This window comes from Condylura cristata, unplaced genomic scaffold (assembly GCF_000260355.1).
Source record: "Condylura cristata isolate star-nosed mole 26May11 unplaced genomic scaffold, ConCri1.0 scaffold00030, whole genome shotgun sequence".
Lineage (NCBI taxonomy): Eukaryota > Metazoa > Chordata > Mammalia > Eulipotyphla > Talpidae > Condylura > Condylura cristata.
In genome coordinates, this window is record NW_004567131.1 from 17752518 (window position 1) to 17767952 (window position 15435).

Below are 15435 nucleotides of genomic sequence, written 5' to 3' on the forward strand. Positions count from 1 at the left end.
ACTAGTTTGCATTCCCACCAGCAATGCAGGAGAGTTCCTTTTTCTCCACATCCTCGCCAACATTTGTTGTTGCTAGTTGTTTGAAGATGTGGAGAATGGCCCATATTTTTATAAACTGGCAACAAATGCTGGTGAGGAGACTGAGAAAAAGGAACCCTCTTTTTCTGTAATGTTAGTGGGAATGCAAAATTGTTCAATCACTATGGAAAACTGTGTGAAGTTATTAAGAATAGATCTATCATGTGACTCAAGAATTCCACTCCTAGGAATTACCCAAAAGACATAAAAGTATTAATTCAAAAAGTAACCTGCACTCCTATGTTTATTGCAGCACTATATAAAACAGCTATGATATGGAAACTTTCTAAATGCCCAAAAACAGATGAATGGATCAATTTGTGGTGTGTGTGTGTATGTATGTATGTAAATATGTATATATATCTATGTACACACACACACACACACACAATGGAATACTACTCAGCAATCAAAAAAGATAAATTCATGCCAATCACAGCAACATGGATGAAGCTAGAAGGGACTATGCTCAGTGAAATTAAAATATTGGATGGCTTCAGTTGGCAGAGAATATAGGGAAACTGAACAAAGGGTAAAAATAAATAAAACTTGCAAGTAATCTAAGGTGTACAGCAGGGGAGGAAGATGGAGAGAGGCCAAAACAGGCAAGCAAAGAGCACAAAATACTGTGGTAATGGTTTACAGGTGATGTGGTGATAGGAATTTATGGGGATTGATTTATTTATTGCACAAAAATGAATAACAATGTGAGAAAAATAAACAAATTAAAAAATAAGTATTTAAGAAATAGAATCAATAGGAATGGGGACTAAATCAGTGAGCAGCAGCTATGAAATGGGAGTTGTGCATTTCAGGTGACTCCCATGTTTCTAATTTGGATAACGCAGTGAAAATTCGAAGGACCTGACATTGAACAAGTCAGGTGCATAATATTTGTGGGATTCAAACCAGGTCTTCTGATGTAACCTGTCCAGGGTTCTTTCCATTTTCCCATAACCATGATTTGTAAATTTAATAAACAATCACCACAATCAAATTTAGAAGAAACTCCATACTCATTACTGGTCACACCCAATTTTCTCCAAGCCCCAAAACCCTGGGCAGCCACTGATCTGCTTCTGTCTGTGGATTTGCCTGTTCTGGGCATTCCACCAAAACGAAATGATACAATGAGATCGCCCATTGTGATAGACTTGTTTTCATTTTAGATGCTGTGTTTAAGGTTCATTCATGTTACAGCATGCACCTGTACTTCATTCTTTTTGCTGATTAGTAGTCTACTGTATGGATATGCCATGTTTTATTTATACAGCCATCAGACATTTGAGTTATCACTACCTTTTGGTCATGAATAATAGTGAGTTTTCGTGTGAACATGTTTTTATTTGGATTGTGTATATAACTAGCACTGGAATTATTGAGTTATATAGTACCTCTGTCTTTAACTCTCACATTGTATTTAGCCTTTATTCATCTATCAGTTCAGTGCTATTGAGGAGAAATTCCACCTTGTTCATACCTAAAACAATGCCTGGCACAGAATAGATTCTTCATATATGTTTACTGAATTAATCAGTAAAGACACTCTTAGGTGAGGGCATTAAAAGAAAACATTTATGAGGTCCTTCCCGTGGGCTGTTCATAAAGAAGGGCTCATATAAATGACCTGAAGCTTCCAAGTATATGTATCACTGGTTTCAATGTCCTTGTCAAGCAGCAGGAGAAAATTTTGTGTTGCATTTCTAAATTGCTTTAGAGGATGATCAAGATGGTCTTACTATTCTCCTCAGTTTGACCATCCTTTAAACAGGTTTCTTCCTGACTATAGACCTCTGACCTCCCTTTACTTAGAGCATTGTCTATCGAAAACTTCATTCTTCTTACTGAGTACTGTCCTATTGTATGGCTATGCCATGTTTTATTTATTCATCCATCAGTTGAAAACTTGCAATTATAAATTTTTACTCTGGCCCCTAGAATAGATGCAAGTTGGCCCTCCCTGGTGGTGCAACGGGTTAGGAAACAGTACTACAAGCCGCTTCAGTGCAAGTTCGATCCCAGCCCCGGAGGTGATCCACATGGCAAGGCAGACCTCTCCTGACCCGCCCACTGCTCCCCTCAGCAGTGTACTTCATCAATGTGCCAGTTCTGCTCCCTGCTCTGTCTCTGGTGAATCCTCTCACCGCCCCAGAACTTCTTGCCTGCACCCCAATTCTGTATGCATAAATAAATAAATCTTTAAAAAAATAGATGTAAGTCTCCCAGGAAATACACTTTTTTAAGGGTCTGGGGACCATCTTTTTAAAATGGAAATATTGAAGGAGATAGCACCTCTCTCTCATATTCTCTGTGGGAGGGTGGGCACCTGACTTGGTGGCCATCTTACTCTAATTGCCAAGGTCAATTAGCAAACACAGGTGACCTACAATTCACATTACTTCAGCTCTTAAAAACTATCCAGCTCTTTGTTTGACTAAAGTTGAGTTCAGTCTCTCCTCTATTGCAGTAATATTGAATAAAGTCTTTCTTGCCTATTTAACTGTGGTACCTATTTAACTGTCAGAACATCACTTGATCTACCAGGGACTGTAGAAATGATTCTTGGGGAAAGTATGTCAATGTAAATGAGGTCACTTATATGCCATGGTCACTTATATGCCATGAGGTCACTTATATGCCATGGTCCACCTTTATCATCACAAAATTTATATATAAAAGCCTATTGACTGTACCCAATATCTAGAATATATTATGTTCTTCCACTTTTCCATTTTCAATCGATCAGTTGTGTTCCTCGGGGCACTCACCCCCAAGCTGCTCATATTTTGGGGATGAGTTAAGTTTTATTTCATAAAGGTACTCATGACCCTGAGAACCGAGGAATCTCCAAAACTCAGTCTCCTTGGGAGCCCCCATGATAAACACATTTCTTGCCACCTCCTCAGGCTTCAGGAGCAGGGAAGAGGAAACACCTTAGTTGTGAATGGGAAGGCTTGTTATGTTGGTCAAGAGAGTGACAGTTTTCAAAAAACCTTTCAATTCATCTGAAGTCCCTCTGGAGCTGACTTTGTTGACACAGGTGGGTGTGGAAAATGGAAAATTAGGGTTTTGTGAGTCAGGACAACATTTCTAAAATATTTCTGGTTTCCTATTTGCCTGTGCAAGGCATTTATTTCTCTAAGTGCCTAGCCAGAGTGTCAGGGAATGTCTTTATAGCTTTTTCCTTCCTGCACCAAAGAAATAATACCAATTCCTCTGAAAATGGTGTCTACAAGTCTCCCTAGGAATAAGTCTGACAAGAGATGGCTCCAGCAGTCACCCTCATAGTTCGCCTCAATTATGAATTGTCAGCTTGTGCCCTATGTCAGCTAAACATTTAATATCACTCTGACTTTATTCTTAATTACCCACTGGTCTTCTGATCACCTTACATTTTTTCCACCTCTTCTCTTTGATGTCTGTTTTCTTTTCCCCATACTGAAGTTCTACCCTCAACACCCATCAAATATGCCTATAAGCTATTACAAAGATTCATAAGTAAGGAGGTTTAAAATGTATAAGGCAACAAAATTGGAAATAATCTAAGTAAAACAACAGGGCACACATTATGGCATCTAAGAGGAGAATATTTTTCTATTGGAAATGTTTTTGAAGACATGAGAACCTGATGCCATCTTACTTGTTGACAAGAGGAAGACATTGCAGTGCAAGTGGTCTGGAGAGTTGTGTTACTGGAGAGGTGTCCCACAATAGCAGGTTTTCCTAGTTGCTAAATAATCAGAGTCGATTCAGTGAGTGATGGAAGGGAAGGGTAAGTTGGTTCCATTGCTCTGGACGGTCACCTTGAATGCATGGATCATGGTTCTGAAAATGAATCACTTTGGCCAGTCTTGGGGGGAAAAGTGTGAAGAGATTTTTTTCAGTGATCTAATTGACAAAAACCAGCCTCACACAGTGTAGGAGGGATAGGGTGAGGAGAGGTAGAAGAGGGGGTGTTTCAGGTCAGTGAGGGCGACGTAAGGAAGATCCCAATGCAGCATTCCTTGGACTTCTCGTGCAAGGAATCAGAATGAAGGGATTGCTGAGATTCATTACATGTTGGGCTTAAGACCCTGCGCTGAGCGTCACCTGAGGCTCATCTTTCCCAGGCAAATGAGTGAAAGACCTTTGCTCTTCCACTCCTGGCAGCAGCTACAGCAGAGCACCTGGCCCCCATCATGCAGCCTTCATCAGCAGTGTCCACCCTGCCGATGTGCTGACTCCCACACCATCTCCAGTAATCTAAGCCTTCTGAGTAAACTCATCTGCTCCCATCTTTCTTGGCAGCCTCTTGCCTTTTGACCCCTGAAACTGAGTCACTGCTGAACTGCCTTAGGATGGACAGAAGTGTATTATTCTACTCTGGGGGATCTAGAGATGAGAGTCTTAGCCTTTACTGTACATGTGAATCTCCTTGGTGCATTAAAAAATACAAGTGCCTGGGCAACTTCTGTGGTGGTCTAGAGGTTAAGCTTCGCAGCTATCACCACTACATCCTGAGTTGAATCCCCAGCCAGGGAGCTAGCCCACATGTGGCACAGCAGATCTCTCCTGTCCCACCTGGTTCTCACCTTAGCCATATATTTCAGTAGACCCATCTGTTCTGCTCCCGACTCTGTCTTTGGTAAACCCACTCACCCCCCATACCTCTGGTCTACACCCCGGTTCATTTACACACATACACAAAATACCAAGGTCTGGTACTCAATCTCTAAGATTATTGTATATGTGTTTGCAATTTGAAATGTGCATGTCTCTTTTTATCAGCAAGTGCTGATTAAACAAAACCAGGATAATTTTATCTCTAGTTAACTCTGTTGAGAAATAATTGACATATAGAAACTATACACATGTAAGGTGCACAACTTGATGTTTTGAGGTATACATACATCGTGAAATAATCACCACAATCAAGCTAGACTCTAGGGTTCTTACTGAGTCTGGCATCTGGCCAGTAGCATTTTTTACATTTGAGATTACAGTGAGCAATTGAGCTTGAGAATATGAATAACATATACTGATTGTACAGATACATTGTGCATATATGTGCATACACATATCCACAGACATTAAAGTTTTATTAAAATATGCATCTAATGCACTACAAATTCAGTAGAGGTTGTATTTTCTTTAGTTTTTTTTTGTCTATTCTTGCATTTTTCAAGTTTTGTATAGTGATCATGCAATTTTTAAATAAAAATGTGCTATTTAATAAAAAAATGCGATTAAAAATTGTTATCAATCCTTTTTGATTCAACTGAGCTCTGTTCCTTAGACACTCTAGCACCTGACTGTCTCTCCTTTGAATTCCTCAGGTTGAAATTATCCCAGCATATCTAGCAGATACTGGCCCTTTGCTCAAGGCTAGTCTCAGGCTCTTTGCGCTTGGAGGAGTGCCTGATGGCAGAGTCTGGCACAGCACACAGCGAGCAGAGCTGCAGGACAGAGGTATCATTGATAACCTGGCCTGGGCAGATGCCTGGAAGGTTGGCATTTCTCAGAAAAAAGGCTCTCCCTCTCTGGATGGAACACAGGGCTGCTTTCTGGTTTCAGGATGAGCTACCTCAGGAAGCAGAAAGGAAAGGATGCATTGGCACGGGCCACAGAGGAGCATATAAATGAGGCTTGTGGGATAAGGCGTGTGGGGCAGGTTGGCCGTGGCAGCTGGCTGTCCAGGAATCTGTTGAATGTATGGCTTATGTTCTGAGTTCTGCATGATTCTGGAAGTACTTGGCCAGGACTGTGTCTAAGCATGATTTGAGGCTGGTCCGGGAAGAGAGGCGCTAAGTTTCCACAGGAAGCCTGGGCAGAGTGAGCCATGCTAAAGGAGAAAAGGCACAAAGCACAGAACCATCGTGTAGTCACAGGGAGGGCTCTGAAGGCTCTGAGGGCCAGCCTGGGCGGGAGTCTGGTTAGGTGAAGTCCCAAGTGACAGGCCTGGGGAAACAAAAGGACTGGGAAATGGCAGGCCTGACTCCCACCCCTCTTCCTAGATGCCAGAATGCATCTTACTTAGAGCGTCTTTTTATATAACTTCCTGGGCAACACTTTAGAGTGTCATCTCTCCAAAGTTCGGAGATATTAGTACAACAAGATGTTCTCAGATGAATGTGGGTAGGGACGAAATGAACTCAGTCCCCTTCTTTCCCACCAGATCTACAATGCACAGGAGCATATTAGAAGTTCTGACAAGTCCAGCAACTGGAAACTTGTTTCTCTTGTACATGCCCCAAACTTAATTGACCAAACCATCTTTATTCACGGAGCATCTACTAATTTCTCATGGCCTATCTTGGGGAGATCTGAATTGGTCATTTTATGGCAGGACCATCTCTATTTAGATGGTTTGTCAATATTCCAAAAAGTAAAATTTTCAGCCAAAAGTAAAATTTATTATTATATAATAAGGCCATTGCCTCAAATTGAGGTAATTCTTTTAATGACAACACAATGGAAGAAATTATTTTCGAAAGGACAACATGGTAGGCTATTCGCACCAAAAGGCACAGATAGAGATAAAGAATTGTCTAGGGAAGAGATGTGTCTGCTTAGGCAAGGAAGCCTCTAAGGAAGCCCTGGTGTAGAGGAATGGAATTTCTGAAGGAGGAGCAGTGTTTCCCCGCGGAGGGAGGGCAAGTGAGATAGTCTAATATGGGTTTATTGGTATTAACTCTTGGAAAGACAACAAAAGGCCAACAGAGAAAGTATAAATATAGAGGTGGATATACAACAGAAGGAAAATTATGTCCATCATGTGCTCAACTTTGGGCCCTGAATTCAAGGTCATCTGTTCTGATGTTGGACAAAGGGAGTTTCCTGTCCTGTGATCTAACTAACAATCTGGTCAGCATTATACATTTTTTTAAGATTTATTTTATTTATTTATACATACAAAAGCTGGGCTAGAGATGCAGGGATTGAGGGGTGAGAATATTTACCAGAAACAGAGTGGGGAGAATACCAGGTTCCTGAAATACACTGCTGAGGGGAGCAGTGGGTGAGACAGACAGGCAAGGTCACAGCTCGCTGGCCAGAGATTGAACTCATGCTGCAATGGCTGTCAATAGCTTCTTAGTGCTGAGACTTAACCCTTGCACCACCAGGGAGGCCCTAGTCAGCACTATTAAAAAAGAAGAAACAACCTAGCTTTAGGCATGAAAGCTCAAAAATCATTCTTCATTTGCATATATTCAAAGACTTAACTCCATAGCAGATCTGTCCTAAAAAACAACTCATGATGCCTCACTGTAAAAACATCTTCTTCACATCTTCCCTTTTCCTGACATCCCTGGTAGAACTCAAGGCCAGTGACCAGGGCAGTTTCCTGAACTAGCTCTTTGTTGCCAGGCATTCCCTAAGATAGGCGATGACTTCTAGCTCAGGAACTCAGCTCTTATTTTGTTTTGACTTTTTTTTTTAATTGTCTCAGGATTTATTTGCTTTACTGCAAGATTTACAATGTGTCCTAACAGTATGACTTATCAATTCTGGTGAAATTATTATAATTGTTTTTTTTTTATTTTAAAAAAAGATTTACTTATTTATGCATACAAGAACTAGGGTACAGGCCAGTGATACAGGGGTGAGAGGCTTCACCAGAGACAGAGTGGGGAGCAGAACAGTCAGACTGACTGAAATACACTGCTGAGGGGAGCAGCAGGTGAGACAGGAGAGGTCCTCTGTGCTAGGTGGGTCCGCTCACTGGCTGGGCATCAAAATCGTGCTGTAGCTGTTCCTAGCTGTAGAGAGCTTCAGAATGCTGTGCTTTAATCCCCTGTGCCACCAAGGAGGCCCAAAATTATTATAATTTTAAAAGAAAAAAATCCTTCCAAAATTGGCCACTTGCACTTGTTCAGCATTGCTAGTTCGGGAAAAGACAGCTAGGGAAGGACAGAAAGAGAAGCAGCCACTGGAAGTCTGTAAAGGCCCTTGTCCTGGAAATAGCAAGGGAGTGAGAAATCAGAGAATGGATATCATGGGGCATGGGACATGAAAGGAGTAGGAAAAGTACTTTCCAGAAGGTGACCAGGTATTTGAGGGAAAAGGTAAGGAGAGAACTTGTGTATGCTAGTGACTGTGCTGTCCCAAGACCAGGTGACCCTATTCTACTCTCAATATAACCCTTGGGGGGATTATACCATTTCAGAGATGAGGGGATTGTTGAGAATCCTCTTTGTTCCCTGGGGTCCTGGACAAATTAAAGAATAAGAATGGTGGGCAAAGGTTAAACTGTCACCAAAAAGGTCACAGAGATTCAAAAGCCAGAGTGTGAGGAGTCAGCCATGTGTAAGGGCTCCAGTTACTCTGCATCTTCACCCCCGTCTGGTGATGTTAGTGATCTTAATTTACCCGCTTGAGTGGGTTTTATTAGTAATGCGTTATGGTTGTAGTTTGCATTTTCTTGATGACTAAACGCAGCAAGCACTTCTTCCTGTTCTTATAGGCCATTTACATGGTTTTGTGTTCCTAGATGGGCTTCTAACTTTGGAAAGCCCTTCCTTTGCAGAGTCCTGAGTGGCTCTGATAGGCTCTCAGGTGATTTTCCCAGAGAAACATGAACATGTCCCTGAAGGACCCTGTGTCACCTGGGCTCCTCCCCACCCACACCGTCATGTCCAGATTTTATTGTGTTTTAAATAACATCCATTTTTGTCCCTTTTTCCTTGGCTGCATTAGCTGTAGCAGAGGCTAGTATTTCAAATTCCACACTGGTCTTACTGCCTCTGGTCTCACTCTCTTCCTTGTCAATTCTGAAAACTCTTGTCAGCTTCACCTTCCTCCTGTGTAAATTTGACCACAAACAATAAGTAAAACCCTCCAGGGGCTCACAGAACAATGATGGTGAATGACACCCCTCCTTTGCCCAAAAAACCCCAAAAGTTAAGATTTAAATCTCATTCTCTGTCAGTCATAGGTTTCCAAGATCCCCAGACTCTATCTTTAGCTCCAGGGACAGGTCTTGATTAATCAAAGATTCATTAACTTACAAAAGGGCATATGAATTTGAGGAGCATAAAAATTATGCTGGAATAGGGGAGATTCTGGGAAAGGAGTCCTAGTTTTTAAAAAGAGACACAAGGATTCTTAGTCATATGTTTAATAAAGAGATTCTTTTTCTGCCTCTGGATGTGGTTGTGTGAGGAAGCAAAGCCTAATGCCACAGCAGCCATTTTGTGATCATGAAAAAGCCCAGCAATGTGATGAGGAAGGGACAGGGAACAGGGAAAATTGAATCTTTGTTGACACTGAACCTCCAGTTACATGAGTTATTCTATTTTGTTTATTAGTTAAGTCTGAAGTTTCAACTTTGCCAGCAAAGCATCCAGACTGACTCATTATTGAATATTATAAATTTCAAGTTACTTTGCATGGTGTCAAAGAATTTTCATCATCTGTTCCTGTTTACTTTGCCAAGCTCACCTCCTAGCTGTCTTCCCCTGGGCTCAGGCAGCTCACACCCTTGTCATGTGATGGTGATACTCCTTCTTCACCTTATCTCTCTGGTGTGCAACTTCCCTTGTCAACCTTGAAGAGTCTAATTCTTCAAGATTATTATCTACACCTTCTCGTTAGCATCTCCTCACTTGATCTCTTCAAATAACCATGACTTCTTTTCCTTCTGCCCCTACTTTTCCCTCTTTCTCCGTTGCCCTTGCTTTTCTTTGGGCCTTACTTCAATTTTAGGACCAGTCTCATGCCATGCATTTTTACATGATTTCCTTCCCCCCCAACCCCCTATACCAAAAAACTTTGAGCTCCTTGAGAGCAGAGACCAAGTAGATAAATAGTCTTATTGGCCACTCAATAAATACTTGTTGAAGGGGATTTATGTGGGGAACATGGATGAAAGTGAGGAAAGCAGGAGTGGTGGCCAGGCAAAAACCTAAAGGAATGAGGACGGGAATGCTGGTGTGTGGTATGAGTGTGTGTACATGCACGCGTGTTGGCTGGTGTCTGGGATTTCTCTGTTGGGGGAATGCATGAAAGGGTGTCTGTGTGAACAGCGCGAGTGTTAGTGAGTAGGTGAATGAGGATTTGTGTGGGTGAAGACTTCTGTGTAAAGACGTATGAAAGGGAGTTTGTTTGTGTCACTGGGGTGTTTGTATGACTTTCGGAGTGAAATCCTGATGGATGAGTCTGAAGTATGGAAGGATCATACGTAAATTTTTCAGATCACTCAAAATTTGTGTCAGACTAAGATCTCCTAAAGTTGTCTTTGCTATTTAGTAAATCCTAGTTTCCAACCCTCTATTTCACTCCCACCCATCCTGCCTGGTGACCCAAGTTAATGAGGCAAATCTCCTAATAATAAGCACATCACCTATTATATATGTAACCTAGGTGTTTTCTTTTAAACACCTGAGGAATGAATGGTAACAATCTGAGGGGCTCCAGACCACAAGGTCATGGAAAAAATGTGGTTATTTTTGCTTTGATTTTTGTTTTGGTCTTGGAGGAAGCTGCCTTGTCCCACCAGAACAACAAGGAACCTGTACAAGACTATAAGCCCTTTACTGTAGGTGATCTGGAACACTCCTCTTCACAGGATGTTCTCGAGCATCCTACTTGTAGTTGTTACTGATTGGGGGAGGGGAGTCATTCTTTTTATTGGTAACATGAACCAATAAATTTGTAAAGTTCAACGTGTTGAATTTTCTGTACTTTTTATTCTTGAATGTTATTTTATTTTAAAACTTTTAAAAATGTTTATTTATTTATGCATATAATAACTGGGGTACAGGCCAGAGGTGTAGGGGGTAAGAGGATTCACCAGAGACAGAGTGGGGAGCAGAACAAGTGAATTGATCGAAATTCACTACTGAGGGGAACAATGGACAGGAGAGGTTTACAATGCCATGTGGGTGAACTCCCTGGCTGGGGATTGAACTCGTGCTGCAGTGGCCGAGGATAACTTCATAGTGCTGTGCTTTAACCCATTGTGCTGGGCCAAAACTTCATACCTTTACTTCAGGTTTTTTCTTCAAAAACTCTTCTTCATATGTGGATTTTCATTTGTCTATTTTTGATATTTATTACTTCCTCTCACATTAATTTTTTAAAAGGTGTCTCTCTGTACTTTAGTTCCCTTTTTCTTAACCCTTCTATTAACAGAAATTTCACATTGTTGTAGTGTGTAATAGGTTTGATCACTAAGCATATATTTTCCATATTATTGCTGTGATAAACACTGAGAATTGCACAGATGTGACTGTAAATCTTTGTAATTTTTTAAAACACACCCAAAAAGAGAAAATATTTCCAGTGCTCCAGAAAGCTTCAAGCTTCTCCCCCTCTTACAACCTAACCTCGACTCCCACCCCACCCGCCCACCTTTGTTTAATCCTAACTGTAACTACCGTATGCTGGAGGTAGGCTTGCACCAGTTCATTAACTTTTCAGGATTTGGGCGAAGTGGCTCTTCAAGCAGTCATCATCATTAACAATGAAATTATAATCAAGTTAGATTTTTAATATAAAAAAACTTACTCTCATCATGTCTTTATTTTAAGAGTTTTTTTTTTTTTAAGATTTATTTATTTACGCATACAGAATTGGGGTGCAGGCCAAAGGTGCAGGGGTGGTAAAAGGCTTCACCAGAGATCCGAGTGGGGCAACAGAACAGGCAGATCGATGAAGTACACTGCTGAGGGGAGCAGCGGGCGGGTCAGGAGAGGTCTGCCACGCCAAGTGTGGTCACCTCCGGGGCGGGGAATCGAACTAGCACTGAAGCAGCTGCTCTCGCTTGCAGTGCTGCATCCTAACCCACGACACCACCAGGGAGGGCCCTGAGGAGTGTTTTTAATTAATCTTCAACTTTTTAAATACAAAGTTAAGTCATATAGAACTGTGCCTGGGAAAACTGCTTAGGAAAAGTGCATGAAGACCAACTGCAAAAGCCTGTTTATGTGGAGCAATTCACCCTGGAGTTCTCCTAGTCCACCTTATTTTTAAAAAGGCAAAGCTGCTGCTGCACAATTTCATGGGTGTTAAATAGGTTAGTGTCACGCTGCACAAAATTTGGCAATGAGAAATTTTAGACAATGGCAGGTGAGCACCTGATGAACTCAGGTTTTGCTGAGCAGCCCAAGTCTCAAAGAACCAAACGGCTCGTGCTTTATTTCTCAAGGGCAAATGTCTGAAACAAACTGCGCTTGCGAGGGTCGCAGAAGGAAGTACACTAGCGAGAGAGCACCTTGAGCTAGTCAGGTCTACAAATTCCTCACTTCCGTTTCCGGAAAACGGCTCGCGCTCGTCTCCTCTTGCGCAGCTCGTGCGGCGACGTCGGCGCTTAGTCGTGGCGTTAACAGCAGGACCCGCGGGGAGGCCCAATGGTCATCACTGCCCAAACGTGGGGCGCTAAGGCCCCGGCTTTCTTTCTGCACCAATGATATTGAAAATAGCCGAGCTGCCGTCTAGAGGGTTTGCAGTCTTCTGCCGTGAAGGAAGTCGGGAGCTCAGAATTTCCAACTTTCTTACCTTAGGGCCAACCTCGCCGAGGCAAAACCAGCCAGTAACCGACGTCCAACAGCCTCAGCAGGTACACTGCCAAGAGGGGAGGGGCGAGCTTCGTCAAACTGCGAGTCTTCATTAGGTTCCCCGACACAGGCACCCTCGCTTCTCTTAAATATGCTTCCAGGTGACTGCTTCACTGGCGGTCAAGCTTTTGACGCAAGAGCTATGGCAAACAACCTTTCCTGTCCGCCCACTCCCTCAATTTTGTGTACCAGACCATTGAAGGGTTTGGAATAAATAGCAACTGAATCCTTGAAGAAAAAGCACAAATCATTTTTCTTTTGTGGTAGAACTGATACACTTGGGTAAATTTATGGTCATAGGAGGGTTAAATGAAGTAAATGTATAAAATCGTGAAATATTTTCTTCTAAATACGAGTGTTCACTGCATGTAACTTTTACTTTTATGTTGTGTGACTTTGATCAGTTAGGTCCTTCTCTAGCACCTGGTGAGTGTTCCGTCCTTCTTTTTGTGGTTTCTTGAAGTACCCTGCATGTCTGCCTTTCCACTCTGCTACCCTAGTGGATCTTTCCTTGTGGCTATCTAAAGTGCTCTGACCAATTTTGTATTACAGCTCATTTCTCTTCTTGGTATCATTTCAGCAGTTTCCTTCCCTGGATTTTTGCTTTCTGTTGGATAATTTTCACCAACATTCCTGGATCTGCAGTAACAATTATTTTCCACATAGTATTTGATGTTGGCTGGCTGGTACCAAGAGGTGGGTGAGTTGGTTCTTCCGTGGAGAGACTCTGAAGGAGAACTTGTCCCATGCATCTAGCTTCTAGGTGGGTGCTGGAAGGCCTAGGTGTCCCAGGCCTGAGACTTGTGACTCCTGTCTTTATGTCTGTCATCACCTGGTGTTTTCATCTACAGCTGTCTGTATCTCTGTCCATTTTTAATTCTAGAACAGACATCAGACACTGGATTAGGACCCACCGTAATTCAGGTTTCACTCATCTTAACTTGATTATCCATAGGTAAACCCGACTTGAGTCTCCTCTAGAATTTTCTCACCATTTTTTGTTTGTTTGTTAGAAATGGTTTCAGCTCCATTTTATAATTGTTCCAGGATTGATTTTGGAATCATCTTTAAGGCAGTTGATAACCCTGCCATCATTTTTAAATCTGAAATCTTAAATGTTTTATTTACAGGGAAGAATACAAATTTCATCTATAATTTGGAAATTAAGTAAATAACAAAATGAAGCCAGTAAAACATCCATTGACCTCTAGTAATAAGTTAGCAAAAGTACCAGAAGTAACTTCTAAAAAAAGACCACTTATTCCACCTTTGTCACCTGCACTAAGGGAAAAACAGACTGCAAAATCAGTACGTGATAATCTTGAACCAATGGTCTTAAGATCTCCACCAACAGGAGAATCCATCATAAGATATGCTTTGCCCATTCCATCAAGTAAGACAAAGGAGTTAATAGCAGAAGATGAATTGATCAGGACAGTTACCAAACGCCTGAAAATGGTAAGATACTGGTTGCTCCCTAAATTAAAAACCACTATCCCTGGGTTTAGTACAGTGCTTTTCTACTGGGCCAAACCTAGTAGAAAAACTCACTCAACTCAGCACATTGCCTTACTGATACTAAGATGTATCACAGTGAAAGAACAGAAAGCAAAATCAGTAAAAGGAAAAGGACACAGGTGAAGTCTGGAGAAGACCAAGTTCAGACACCCCATGTCTCCTTTTGGAGTCATATAGGACTTGCCTAATTCTACCAACAACAAACTGACAACACATGAAATACCAACTGAACCCCACTAGATTCAGTGCCTGGGTTTAGTCTCTGTTTGAGATGTACCAAAATCCAGACCCCCTGAAGGGAAAGCAAGCATTCAGAATAAATCATATTGTTCAGTTTAGGGACATGAGCCAATTTACTAGTGAACGGTGGGTACTAGTGAACAGTGGGGACCTTCCTGAAATCTAAGCTCTGAGACACCAGTCTAAGTCCAGCCTTGTAAGCAGATCTTTCTAGGACTAGGTCTGTCTAAATCTCCTGCCTGCGATGTTGACACGACTCTGTAGTTTAGAAACTTTTGCTCTTAATATTAGGTGAAACCCTTTTTCTGAGTTTCTTTTTGCATAAAGATCCAGAATTGAATTGTAAATGTACCAAAGTGAAAACAATGAAGAGTGGCACAAATATGAAAAGAATATAATTTTTCAAGCTTTCAAAAATATGTTTGCTTAAAATTTCAGGCATCAGCTTGAAGAGAATTACCTTTAAATTTTTTTTTTTTTTTTTTTTTTACCTTTAAATTTTTTGGTTTTGGTCTCCATCTTTATTTTCCCCTCTCTTCAAAGAAGAAAATCAAGTCATATATTGGTATTAATTGCTGCTCAAATATGTACAGACAGATCCTCTCCCTTTAAATAGCTGTCAGCATAGAAATGGAAGAGTCATAGACCTCTTTCCCTTTTCAGGTGCTGGGGTCAAGAACTTCAGGATGATAGGAAATAAGGCATGAGATGAAAAATTTATATTGATGGCAACTTTTGCTAAAATATTCTTGATGTGCTTGATTAATTATCTTTCTGTATCAATACAATGCTTTTACCAGTTACTTCGTTTGCTTTAATTTTTTTTCATAGGTGGTTTCTAATTTGGAAGAAGCCTATGGACATGACATCCAAAGTGAAGACAAACCAGTTGAGAATAAAGAACTCACTTTATCTGTATGTATGTTATCCTAATGTAGAAGCATTAACACCAAAAAGAGTTAACTATTTTTTGAGTCCACAAATGTTCTCAGTGAATACCTATCATGGAAAATGATTCTTTTAGATAATTTGAAATCAGTGTACTATTTGTTCCATCCCCTGC

General features: G+C 41.3%; 1 protein-coding gene across 1 annotated transcript; it reads left to right on the top strand.

Annotated features, from left to right (window-relative positions):
* The first annotated feature begins 13793 nt into the window (after positions 1 to 13793).
* Positions 13794 to 15305, top strand: LOC101631453 (coiled-coil domain-containing protein 7-like). Its single transcript, XM_012731263.1, has 2 exons — positions 13794 to 14072; positions 15204 to 15305. Exons 1-2 carry the CDS (start codon positions 13794 to 13796, stop codon positions 15303 to 15305), a joined length of 381 nt encoding a protein of 126 aa, XP_012586717.1.
* Positions 15306 to 15435: the final 130 nt, after the last annotated feature.